This window comes from Kogia breviceps, chromosome 7 (genome assembly GCF_026419965.1).
Source record: "Kogia breviceps isolate mKogBre1 chromosome 7, mKogBre1 haplotype 1, whole genome shotgun sequence".
Taxonomy (NCBI): Eukaryota; Metazoa; Chordata; class Mammalia; order Artiodactyla; family Physeteridae; genus Kogia; species Kogia breviceps.
In genome coordinates, this window is record NC_081316.1 from 117059192 (window position 1) to 117072765 (window position 13574).

At 40.0% G+C, this 13574-nt stretch overlaps 1 protein-coding gene across 9 annotated transcripts in view; it reads right to left on the bottom strand.

Moving 5' to 3' along the window:
- ZBTB44 (zinc finger and BTB domain containing 44) overlaps positions 1–13574 on the bottom strand; it is an 85597-nt gene that overhangs the window by 32059 nt on the left and 39964 nt on the right. For all 9 annotated transcript variants that reach the window (XR_010841515.1, XR_010841514.1, XM_067039340.1 and 6 more), the window contains exon 2: positions 12474–13547. Coding sequence is in view for 7 of the 9 variants with exons in the window: in XM_067039340.1 (XP_066895441.1) it covers positions 12474–13491 (1018 nt within the window). In the remaining 2 variants the exon portion in view is untranslated. The remainder of the gene's footprint in view (positions 1–12473; positions 13548–13574) is intronic.

The following is a 13574-nucleotide window of genomic DNA, read 5'->3' on the forward strand; positions in this document are numbered from 1 at the left end:
GTTTTGATAAAGCCCCTACTCTTTCATATAAGCAATGTCTGTCCACATCTGTTCACATGTTTACCCTTCTTTGCTCTTCATTCTCTTGTGTATATTAAACCTTCCATCTGTGTTCACTTCACTTCTACCTGTAGTGTATCCTTAAACATTTCTTTAGTGATGATATACTGCTGAATTGTTTTTCTTTGAGAATGTCTTATCTTCATTCTTGAAAGATATTTTCACTGTGTGTAAACATCTGGATTGGTAGTTATTTCCTTCAGCATATTGAGGATATCATTTCACTGGTTTCTAACGTAATTTAAAAGTCAGATATTCTTCTGAAGGTAATCTGTCATTAATTTTTTTCCCGGAATTTTCTCTGTAATGTGTCTAGGTTCATGTTTCTTTTCATCTTTTCCCAGTTTGGGATTTGCTGGCCTCTAATCTATGGACTGTTGTCTTTTGTAGATTCCGGAAAATTCTCAGCCATTCTCTCCCCTCCTTTTAGGACTTCCATCATACCTATGTTTGTACCATCCATAACCCTCACCCTCTTTCACACCTGTAGTCTCTACCATTGTCTCTGTAATGGTTAATTTATGTGTCAGTGTACTGGGCTAAGGGGTGACCAGAGGGCTGGTGAAATACTATTTCTAGGTGTGTCTGTGAGGGTGTTTCCAGAGAGATTAGCATTTAAATTGGTGGACTTTGTAAGGAAGATCATCTTCACCAATTGCAGGTGGGTATCCTCCTGTCTGGCGATGGCCTGAACAGAACAAAAAAGTGAAAGAAGGGCAAATTTGCTCTCTGCTTGAGCTGGGACATCCATCTTCTCCTGCTCTTGAACATCAGCACTTCTGGTTCTTGGGCCTTTGGACTTGGACTGGGATTTTGGACACTAACAGGCCAGCAGTTCCCAGGCCTTCGGATTTGGGCTGGAACTACACAACCGACTTTCCTGGCCTCTACCTGGCAGACAGCAGATTATGGAATTTCTAATCCTCCATAATCATGTGAGTGAATCCCTCCTAATAAACCTCCTTCTGTATATCTATATATATCCTATTGGTTCTGTTTCTCTGGAGAACCCTAATAGTTTCTCTCTCTGTGCAGCACTCAAGTGATTTCTTCTAATTTATCTTCTGATTCACCAATTCTCTCTTCTGCTGAAATCTCATCTGCTGCCAAAATGTTTGATATCCATGTTTCCTGCGTGCTCTGGTTGTTCTGACAGTGGTTACTGCCCTTGAAAATGATTTGCAGGTGACTGATTTGCTAAGGGGAGGATGAATATACCCTCTTCCAGAAAAGCTTTCTGTTTGCCTCTGCTAGGTTCCTAGAGGGCAGGCCCTATCTAACCCAATTCACTGTTTTGAGATTCGTTGGCCTACCCATGCAAGGAGTAAGAAGGATGTAAATCTGCAAGAGGCTGGTCTGTGCCCACCACTTCTCAGGGATGTGTTTTTCCCTCTTTTCCCTTTTCATCTCTTAGTCGGCCCACTGTCAAGGCAGCTGTTTCTAGAGTCCCCTGGAGTCTGGAGGAAGGGGAGCAGGTTGAGTCCTAGTGCTTAATGCATGGAGCAACTTCTTTAAGACTTCACAGCTTTCATATGCTCTGGGTCGACCTGTTTCCCTCACTCTTCGACTTGATGAACCAAAGCCCTCTTGTGTTTTGGCAAATGTCTTACGGAAAAACTGGTTTTAGTGCTCTGATATGTACTTACCTCTCTGTGTCAGACTCCACCCTAAAATTAACCTGGTAGTTCCCTAACCATCTTTTCAAATACTTTAAAAGGTGACTTAAAATAAAAAGATCACATTGTTTTCAGTGGGAGGGTAGATCCAACCAGCTTCGCCTGTTCTCATCAGGTCCTAAACCTGGCCAATGTCTTTACAGCATGCAAATAAGCTGTGTCGCCCCAAGTGAACAAACGAGCCTCTTTGGCTGTGCGGTCCTTACGGCCAGCACTCTTCTGGTTGCAGTATTTTAATAAAAGCTAAAATGTACTAACTGTAACAGTTGTACAACACCATACACATATGAACATTTAATAAATATCATCTGTTAACAGATACATAGGATGAAACTTCCTCCCAATGAAAATTTTGAATCTGATACTTCCGTTTTCCCCCTTGGAACACTTGAATTTGCTGACATTAGGAACTGAATACATTTCCCACTTAAGTAAAATTTTCCAAAAAACTAACCGAATCCCTTTTTTTTCTTTTTTGCGGTACGCGGGCCTCTCACTGTCGTAGCCTCTTCCGTTGAGGAGCACAGGCTCCGGACACACAGGCTCAGCGGCCATGGCTCACGGGCCCAGCTGCTCTGCGGCATGTGGGATCCTCCCGGACCGGGGCACGAACCCGCGTCCCCTGCATTGGCAGGTGGACTCTCAATCACTGCGCCACCAGGGAAGCCCCCGAATCCCTTTTAAGGCATCCAAGCTTACTTTATTAAATAATTTGCACTAAAAAATTTGTCACAGAGTTGTATTTTGCCTTGACTTCTTAAATAAATAATACTAAATATAATTCTTTTCTTGTTTCTTGATGACTCACAGTAATCATCAAGAACACCAATTGTTATACTGTGTTCTAATACACTGATAAAGGTTTTTGAAAGGAGACAAGACCCTATGCATTTACATTCGTCCCCAACTGCACCTCTATTCCTCCTGACCCCTCACCCCCATCTCACCCTTACTGGTGTGTTTGGCATTTCTGTGCATGCCTTTTCTTTTTCTCATTCCCTTACTACCAAAAAACATTTATGCTTTTCCCCTATGCCTATTTATCCAACTTATTCCTGATCCTTCTCATTTGTTTTTAAACCAGATGTGGGCTGGAGGACCAGATAATGTTGCATTTTGCTTAAGAGAGAGCTGTTCACTTGTCAATATCTTCCCACTGTCACTTTTTTCCTTAAAGAGGGAACTAAACACTAACATTTCAATCTGTCCTAGGATTAAAAACCGGAAAAATCCCGGTATTTGGATCTGGTCACCATGGACACACACAAAAATCTACTTTATAGTATTCTGCAGTTCTTCAGAATGTAGGCAACATTAAAGCTTATAGGTAAAGACTTGCAAAAAAGGCCTGGAGGTGTGATTAGGGCAGGCCAGGAAGATTGATCTAACTGAAATTTGACCACCAAGTAAACTAATACTTTTAGGAAGGGAGTGGGGTCATGGTGAGGTGTAAATGAAACCCACTGTGCTTTGGATTGATTCTGGTGTTACCAGGAATCTACTTAAAAGTCTGGTCAAAAAGAACTAAAATGGAGTACAAGACATATCTAGCAGATGGTCCCTCTTAAATCTATTTCCATTCTAAAATATCTAAACCTTGGCCTCTAGATCCCTAATTTGATGGATAGTAAGCATGGAAAGTAAAATAAAGGGTACTCTCTTCTAGTCCATGGCACACTAAATGTGCCAAAAGCTAAAAATAAAAACAACAGCAAGCTAAATTAAGAGTTAAAACAGACTTTTAGAAATCTATCCATACTGTGGACATTATAACACATAGTGTTATATCACTTATGTAACCATCAGCACAAATAAATCTTGTAAACTTTTTCCTGAGATGGTTTCTGCCCATGACAGCACAAGTAACCATATTAATTGGAATTTTAATTGAACTGATTTAATAGCAGGCTATACCAGCAATTTTACTTTGCTGAGGTGATAGTGATGTTTCTTAAATTATTAAAATGAAGTTCCCTTTCTAAACTATAGGGATTCTAGGACTTCCTTGGTGGTCCAGTGGCTAAGACTCTGCACTCCCAATGCAGGGGGCCCGGGTTCGATCCCTGGTCAGGGAACTGGATCCTGCATGCCGCAACTAAAAGAGCCCACATGCTGCAACTAAAGATCCTGCGTGCTGCAACTAAGATCCAGCACAGCCAAATAAATAAATAAATAATAAAAATGAAATAAATAAATAAACTATAGGGATTCTGCTCTCAGTGGTAATGAGGACTAAGAATTCTGAATAGAACCCTCTCTCTTATAAAACAGTAAAGCTGATTTAGAGACAATCAGCTTTATATGTTAAGGGCTATTTTATCAAGAGAGAATCTACTCTCTTCCATCATTAAGGAGTGCTGTATGATAGCTTCTGTTCCATCAAACTGATTTCTGTTTTTGCTAACCATTGTTTAAGTACTTAAGACACTTACAAAAACCCTTCTGGTGGTGAAAAATAATTACTGGTCCAGCCACTACTGAGCTTTTACCATGTTCCAGCCACAGTTCTACATGTTTTAAATACCTCATTTCATACTTGAGAAAGAGGAACTGGCCTGACACTGACCCTTAGGAGTGGGCCTGGTATTCACAGGTAGGCCTGGTGTTTTCTGTTGGACATAAAACAATATTGCAGAACACCAACATCAGACCCGATCACACTGGTCTCAAACACATAATTTTTTTTAAGCACAGACAAAAACAAGGTCACTGTGCAATCACAAAAATACCAAACCCCCCCATTCTAGCTAATGGAAGTCCCTGCTGCTTTAGGTTTACTCTGGTCTGCATTCCTCGATATTTGTTAAGATTCTCAGTCACAGAGTTATTTATGCTTTCCGACATCACCAGTCCCTGAGCAAATCCCACTTACTTGAATTGAATAAACAATCCTTTGTTCTTGCAGCTGTCCTGAAATCACGTAACACAAGCCCAAATCCTCTAATAAGTCCTTTCTAACACCCTCTTACTGAGAAGCCCTAAACACGCCATGGTGTGTGATCTCCCACACTTCAAATGGTTACTGAACTCACTTGTTTAATTCTAGGTATGCTCCTGGTGGTCTCCGGCAACAGGGCACTGGCAGAAATGAAGGGTTCATCGAGATTTGGCTGAAGGTCTTACTGCCTTGCACTGGGAACCTCGACAACGGAGGGCATATCTAAAAGTCCTTCTGAGGTGCAACCTGCCTTTGGCTGGGAGGTAAGTTCATGCTGAAGTGAGCTCAAATATTTCACTGAAGCCTTTCAGTGTTGGGCTTATTTTGCTTTCCTAGAAAAAGGTCTTTGGGGAATATTTTGTTTATCCAGTTGGACTTGTCATTGTTCCCTGACGAAACTGTTTTCTGGCCTTCTAACACCTGCTCCTATGATCTATCTATCCAGTGTTGACTCTTGTCTAGAAGAGAAATACACTGTAATGAGAGGATGGACAGAGACCCGATTAGTCCATCTGAACTGGCCCTGGAGGCTGAGTTTAGAAGATCTCTGACTGGCAAAAACATTTCAAAACTTTACAAGGTATGACATATATGAGCCCTGAAAATATAATGGGAAGTGACAGAAGTCAGTCAGGACAGACTACATATTGCATACTCCCATTTATATGAAATATCCAGAACAGGCAAATCTATACAGACAGTGTATTAGTAGTTGCCTAGGGATAGGGGTAGGACTAGAAGAGAGGCACTGTTAAGGGGTACAGGGTTTCTTTTCGGGGGGATAATTACACAACTCTGTGAATATACTAAAAACCACTATAGTATACACTTTAAATGGATGAATTTTACGATATGTAAGTTATATTTCAATAAAGATGTGTAAAAAAACCTTATTAGGACTTGACTTCAATTTTGTCTTTGTGTGAACTGCTTTGTTTAGTTTCAAATGCCCAGAACCAGGAGGTTTCGTCTGGTCCCTGGCCTCTGCAATGGGAAATAAAAAGTTACACAAGCATTATTCTTATGGACCACTGCAGTTCTCATGAGTCATCTCAATCTAAAACTGCATCTCTTCCAGGCCAAACATCTGTTTCCTTCATGTTTTCTCCGTAATAACACGTTACACTTATCTCTCAATTGACTCAATTTCACCAAGGACAATTTGGAGTTGGAAGTAGCCATTTTGCAGGGCGCTTCTGACACGAACAAGATTGTCCATCTGAGATACATCGATATTGTACAAACAATAGTTTGTACTATTGTACAAACTATTTTGTACAATACAAAATTTCAAGAGCTTGTACAATACAAGATTATACAAATACAAGATATACAAATCTTGTACAATACAAGATTTCAAGAGCTACCCCCGTGGGTATTTCCAGTGTATGGCCTTCCTGGCAATGACACAACCTTGGTAAGACAAAGATAGGAACGAAGCATTGACGTACATCTTTAACCACCTCCAAATGAGCTATGAGTTTGTTTGATGATTGCTTATTTTTAGGGTAGACTGAGGCGTCCTCATGCTAAAGAGCTATGCTATAACGGCAAAAGAAAAATTAATAGATTCTGTATTCCTGATTGGGGAAATCCCAACTATTCTCAAGTAACAGGACCACACATTACATTGATGTGGCTCTATAAGCTGATCTTTTACTCAGACTCTCCGCTGTCCCCAACATCCACAAACTTCAAGAGAGAAATAAAGAGAACACATGAGATCCTAAAACTATACTTATCAAAGCACTTAAAAACCCTCTAACTTGCACAGTCTTAAGTACTGCCAAGAGCCTTGATAGCAATAAGACAAATCATCTCTACGACCCACAAGTTGACTCCTTATGAGTTAATAGTAGGCTGCCTTTTTCAATTGGGAATTTTGGTTTAAATCTTAGGTTCTACATGATTACCAACTGATACTACAATGATACCCCAGGTTTATCACAAACAAAGAGCTTATGAATGATTTAAAATCTGGAGTTTTGGTTTTCTGGAAAAGATGCCGCCAGAGAAAACTCACCATTGATTATCAATAGAAAGGAACTGATCAGATATTGTTAACAACTGATTCAGCGGTAACAGTTTGAGGTGGCATTCATTGGATTCATGTTTCCCAACTTAGACATGTATCACACCCTTCCAACTCCTGTGCATCCACTCCTTCTAAGGGATTCTCCAGAAGATACTGACTTCAAAAGTGGACAGCTCCTACCCAAGATGACAAAATCAGATTAATTTTCTGATTCTTCAGTACTCTTTACTATTAATCTTGGCTATTAAAACCAATACGATCTTTCATCTTCATCCTATTGTTTTCGAACTCCTAAGATCTCCTTCTGCCACTTAAGGAAAAACAAAACTCTTGTACTTCCCCCGCCCACCCCAGACCATAGTTACTAATCTAAATTTAACAGATTGCTGGATCTATTATCCTCCATCTGACCCTGCTGACAAAAACTTAATAACTGTTCTTTTAAGCACTACAGAAGGTAGATTCCCTTTTATAGGGAATATTATATCATATCCCAGGCTTTGGCCATAGAAAAATGGATCCTGACCTCAAATTAACATGTTTCTGCTGAAGTCATTACAATCCTAACAGCAAGACCTATTCAGTCAGAAAGACACTAATCCTGGGACCATCCTGATTACAACAGCCAGTTTGTTCTCTTCAGAGACACCTGAGCCTGGCTTGCAGGAACTATTTAACTCCACTTAAGGAATCTGTCCATTTTAAGGAACCAAAACTGGCTCACTCTTGTTGTAATGAATGATACTTACATGTCCAATACGCCCACTACTAGGATACTACTACTATGTTGGACATAGGGTTTACACATGCCCGCTACACACTAACTCATTCTGTATATTTAAGTAACTGTTTGGGATTTTCAGGTATTAAAACCACCACCCCAACTTGTTCAACTACAGGTGTGTTCCTGGTGGTCTTGCTGGAGAGCACTGACATACTTAACAGATAGGTAATACTACCATTACTTTATGGTTATGGAAACCTGGTGAGGTTCAGTGACTTGTTCAAAGTCACACATCTAGTAAGTAGCAGAAACTGGTAGCAGTCTCCAAACCTGCCTGACTCCAAGTCCTGAACTTTTAATCATTATGCTATACTGCATATATGCTCAGTGTCGCAAATTCTTCCATCATTCTAACTGCTCACCTCAACAAATTTATTCACTATTCATACACAAACTGTCAAATTTCTCAACATCTTAACCGACCCTCATAACAGTCACTTCTCTTTTAATGGCAGATTTTAGAGTCTAGAAAAAAACCCTGAATTTCTTTGTTAGCATAGTAAAGTGTGGATTATCTAAAACTATTTTATTTATCTTTGGTGTATACAGATAATCGAATACTTCAAGACAAATAATGAAGCCCTATCATGAAGTCCTTCTCACTTAAACAAATTTTTCTTAAACCATACCAGATACAGATGGCCAGAGAAACAAGACCCAATCTAAACTTAGCAATTATTTCTCTCTTAAATTCGCTGTACTTATTGTATTTATCGGGAGTGTCAGATTTTATAACTTTTTGCTGGGCAACTGGCAATAAAAAGAACAGGTAAAATCTTATTTGAATTAATGTCATGAGTAATTAAATTATTTTAGAATTTCATAATGAGCATATTCAGTATTATACTCTCAGTCTCTAGAATGACAAACTACCTGCTATATATCATCTTTAATAAGTGAGTAAAATTAAGTACTCTTATGAAGTATTCTTATGGAATATGGAAAAAAGTACCACACACATCTTCCTCTTCTCCCTCCTACATTTTTTCACTGCCTAATATACTTTAGGAATTTAACTTTTTTCTGTAAGGTTAGTGTATAGATTTGGAGTTAAGATAGGTTAGTTGAGAGTGATTAGTATATTTGCTATGAAGACAAGGGAAAAAAATCCAATTTGGATTATCTGATTATATGATATTCAGATCAGAGTTCTTTGTATGTCTGCTTTGCAACAGAACCTACATTTGTAATAGTATATACTGGAAAGGAAGTATTCTTATAAAACTGAAAGGCTTATTCTACTTATGCTCCTAACTTCTTTATTTAATCATGTTAATATAATAAAGGCAAAATGTGAACTGATATACTTGAGAGTGGTAAAATAAGGCTATTTCATATATCTAGTTAGCAAGATCCTCAGATTAATATTTGGCTTCTAAGTTCTCAGATAAATAATTAAAATAGTAATTACTTATTAGTTCATTAATCAGAAGGTACCAAGGTGTTTTCAAGATTAAACATATTAGTAATTTAACAAAAACTTGGTCACATTGTCAAATAGCTAGGATCTCCCGCCATCAAATATATTACTGAGTGTGTGGTCACTTGAAAAGCACAAGTATCTTGACCCAAATTTCATAATATTATCTTTAGTAGGTATATGAGTAGAATTGTGTGTCCCCCACCCAAGACATACTCAAGTCCTAACCCCTAGTACCTGTAAATATAGCCCTATTTGGAAATAGGGTCTCTGCAGATGTATCAAGTTAGATGAGGTCATACTGGAGTAGGGTGGGCCATAATCCAATGACTGGTATCCGTAGGAGGGAGATTTGGTGCTGAAGCCAGAGACAGAGGGAAGGCCCCATAAAGATGGAAGCAGAAATTGGAGAGATGCAGCTACACGTTGAGGACTGTCAAGGAATGTTAGTTAACTGTCAGAAGCCAGGAAGAAGCAAAGGATCCTTCCCTACCAACACCATAATTTCAGACTTTTAGCCTTCTGAACTGTGAAGAAATAAATTCCTCTTGTTTTAAAGCACCGTGTGTGGCGGCTGCTGTGACAGCCCTGGGGAACTCATGTGGTGGATCAAAATCCAAGAAATTAACAAAGGTAAGAGGCCCTCCTGGTTCTCCAATCTTTTGGAGAAATCCTCTTTATTGATCTTTGTTGGCTTTTCTTCCCTCCCTGAATATAGATACTTCTCAAGGGTCAGTTCTTTGGCTTTGGCTCTTACACACACATTTTCCTGTTGAGAGTCAATCTGTCACTGCTAAAAGTCCTAAACTGGTAATCTCCAGTCTTGATCTCACCCACCCTGCCTTTCAACGGCTCTGTGGCATGTTGCCTTGGTCATCACCCAAACGTGGCTCACACGGAACTTTGCTGACTTACTCTTAAAACTGGGCTCCCACCTCCTCCCAATGATTTTCATAGTAGTTATGGCATCTAATAGATTCCTATAGAGTGTAAGATTACTGTTATTTTTTGTACCATTAAGAAAGAAAAAGTAACTGTAAAGATTATTAATTGCAAAACATATCTGAATTTAGAGATAATATGAAAAACTGTGACTTATAATCAATGAATATAATAAAATGTTATCAGTATTTTCCTAGCCATCCAGGTACCCTGACCCTCTTATTCCCTCAAACCACATATTCAGTATCATCAGGTAGTAATGATTCTTCCTTTACAAAGTCTCTTAATATCCATTTTCTTTATAGTATTATGCTAAGCATCTTCATTCATACAAAGACAACTGTACTGTAACTGGTTTTTTTGGACTGTCTCTCCCCAGCCAACCCCCTATGAATTTGACCAATATCAAATTCATTTTCCTAAAGTATCTGTAAATGTTTTATTTTTCATTCATTTAAGATAGACTCCTTATTACCACTAGGATAAAGCCCAAGATTACTTGGCCAAGCTCTGGTAGACACTGCTAGTTGCATACAATATCCATTCTCCTGTAATTTTGTGAGGCAGTTACATACCCAACTAATATACATGTATTCCCAGATTCCCTTGCAGCTAGGAAAGATGACATGACATACACGGGCAGAAGTTTTTTGGGGACTTCTAGGAACATTTTCCATACAAGAGTTACCCCTTTCTAGAATATGAGGCTAAAGATGAAGCAAAAATCTTATAACCATGAAGCAATAAGTATATGGATGACAAACTAAGGAGGGTGGATTATAAAAATATAAGGGGCCTAGGTCACTGTAGAGCCACTCTACCAGTCCTGGATTTCCTATTTCTGAATATTTTATGCAATAATAATAAAATCCCATTTGGTTTAAGCCATTTTGAAGGGATTCTGTTATATGCAGTTGAATGCCTCCTAGCTGAAACTAGTGTTCAAGGCTTTTCACAACATGTTCTCAACTGCTCATTTTTCTTATTTCCCATTATTTTCTATACTTGCAGGTTTCCATGCTTTATTCACATCATTGTGCACTGAATTCACTGCTTTATCAAATATGCAATGTTCTTCTACACCTCTGTGCTTTTATACATTTTCAAAGAAATGTCATTCCCTCACCTGGGCAAACTCCTACTTATTATGTAAGATCCAGCTCAAATACACAGTGTTAACTTGCTCTTTCCTTAGTGAACTTGTAACACATTGTTCCTACCTCTAGTCTAGTGCTGATTGTTGATTTACTCATCTGCTTCCCCAATTAGACTATTAACTCCTCAGACGCAGGCACTATATGTCTTTTTCATCATATATCCCCAAGTTTGGCACATGGTAAGTTTTCAATAAATATTTTAATAAAGAATAAAATACTAACTGGATTTTTTAAACTGGTATTTTTTGCATTGACAAATCACAGATATATGAACTGTGCCATCATCATATATGTGTGCCATCAGATACTGTTCAACTATTTTCTTTGTTCCCCGTGGGTAACTTATTAAAAAAATATTGTAGTACTAATACCATCTAAAAAACCCAGTTGGGCTTCCCTGGTGGCGCAGTGGTTGAGAATCCGCCTGCCGATGCAGGGGATACGGGTTCGTGCCCCGGTCCGGGAAGATCCCACATGCCGCGGAGCGGCTGGGCCCGTGAGCCATGGCCGCTGAGCCTGCGCATCCGGAGCCTGTGCCCCGCAACGGGAGAGGCCACAACAGTGAGAGGCCCGCATACCACAAAAAAAAAAATAAATAAATAAAAAACCCAGTTACCATGTTTTATTCTTCTTAATATTTCCTATAGGATACAGCACAAAACTTTAACCTAATAAGCACTTAAAAATGCTTGACTTAGGGACGTCCCTGGTGGCGCAGTGTATAAGAATCCGCCTGCCAATGCAGGGGACACGGGTTCGATCCCTGGTCCGGGAAGATCCCACATGCCATGGAGCAACTAAGCCCAGGAGCCACAACTATTGAGCCTGTGCTCTAGAGCCCGCAAGCCACAGCTACTGAAGCCCCCATGCCTAGAGCCCGTGCTCTGCAAAAAGAGAAGCCACTGCAATGAGAAGCCCATGCACCGCAACGAAGAGTAGCCCCCGCTTGCCGCAACTAGAGAAAGCCCATGCGCAGCAACAAAGACCCAACGCAGGGACTTCCCTCGTGGCACAGTAGTTAAGACTCTGCCTACCAACGCAGGGGACACGGGTTCAAGCCCTGGTCCGGGAAGATCCAACATGCCACGGAGCAACTAAGCCTGTGCGCCACAACTACAGAGCCTGTGCTCTAGAGCCCATGAGCCACAACTACTGAGTCCGTGTGCCACAACTACTGAAGCCCGAGCGCCTAGATCCCACGCTCCGCAACAAGAGAAGCCACTGCAATGAGAAGCCCATGCACCACAACGAAGAGTAGCCCCCTCTCGCCTCAACTAGAGAAAGCCAGCATGCAGCAACGAAGACCCAATGCAGCCAAAAATAAATAAATAAATATATTATTTTTTTAAAAAAGAAAGACCCAATGCAGGCAAAAAAAAAGAAAATTAAATTAAATCTTTAAAAAAAAGAAAAGCTAGACTTGACTTCATAGCATCATGGAAAACACAGAAGACACTATACCTATAGAGGAAGACTGTGGACTAATCAGAAGTTCCTCTTGGACTTGTTCACTTCCTGGCACTGTCTGCTGATCACTCAGTGAACTCTGAGATGCACTGACAGGCTGGGATACTTCCTCATGGACCTCCTCATCACTTAACCTTTCTACTTTGACCCGGACATCTTCCTCGGTACCCAGAGGTAAGGTAGTTTTTGTGCTCTCACAAGTCACATAATCAGCCATTCTTCTACCTGTCTCAGATGGGCCAGGTAATTCTAAAGTCCGAGTATTTTCTGCTTGCTTAAGCTTATCAGGCTGAATCCTTCGATCAATTCCAAAAGGAAAAGTCCAGGGAAAAGCTAGAGAAGAGTCAACTGGTTGATTTCTATTTTCTGAGTAGGAAGCTGAAGAATTCAATACCTGTGGAGAACTTGTTTGCGTGCTACACTTTACAGGACTTTCAGGAGACATAACAATGTAGCTTTTGCGCTTTCTCCTCGACTCTCGGCAAACAGGAATGGTTCTTTCTACCACACTGCACTCTGAAGACACTGGAGAAATGCTTCCATCTTGAGACGTAAAATTGCAGTTAGAGTTATTTTCTTGTCCAGCATCTAGACCCTTTTCTGGTTGGCTGTTGGGTGTATTCCATAAAATGCTTGATTTCATGAACTCTGAGCAGGTGCTAGCAACACTGAACATTTGCATATAGCTGGCTGCAGCTAGAACATCAATGATATTTTCTGTGTTAATTGACAGAGTGGCTGTGTAAGCATATTCTAAAAGGGGTATAAAGCCAGTCACTGTAACATGATGCAAATCCAACACGTTCTTGTTCTCATCCTCTGCTTGGCCTACAAGTTTGGTGCGAAAGAAATCACTGCAAGCTGCTAATACCACCTTATGTGCCCGAAAGATTTTGTCCTGGACACGAATAGTGATATCACAAAAATGTCCATCATTTCGAAGCATATTTAGCTTTCCAAGCATTTCCTGGCTGTGGGAAGAGGAGCTATGAGTAAATGTTTTCACACCCATCTTTTCCTTCCTCTTCTACCGATGCTCTTCAAGGATGCAAATGAATCAGAAATGTCCTAAAAGATATATAAAATAAGCATTAA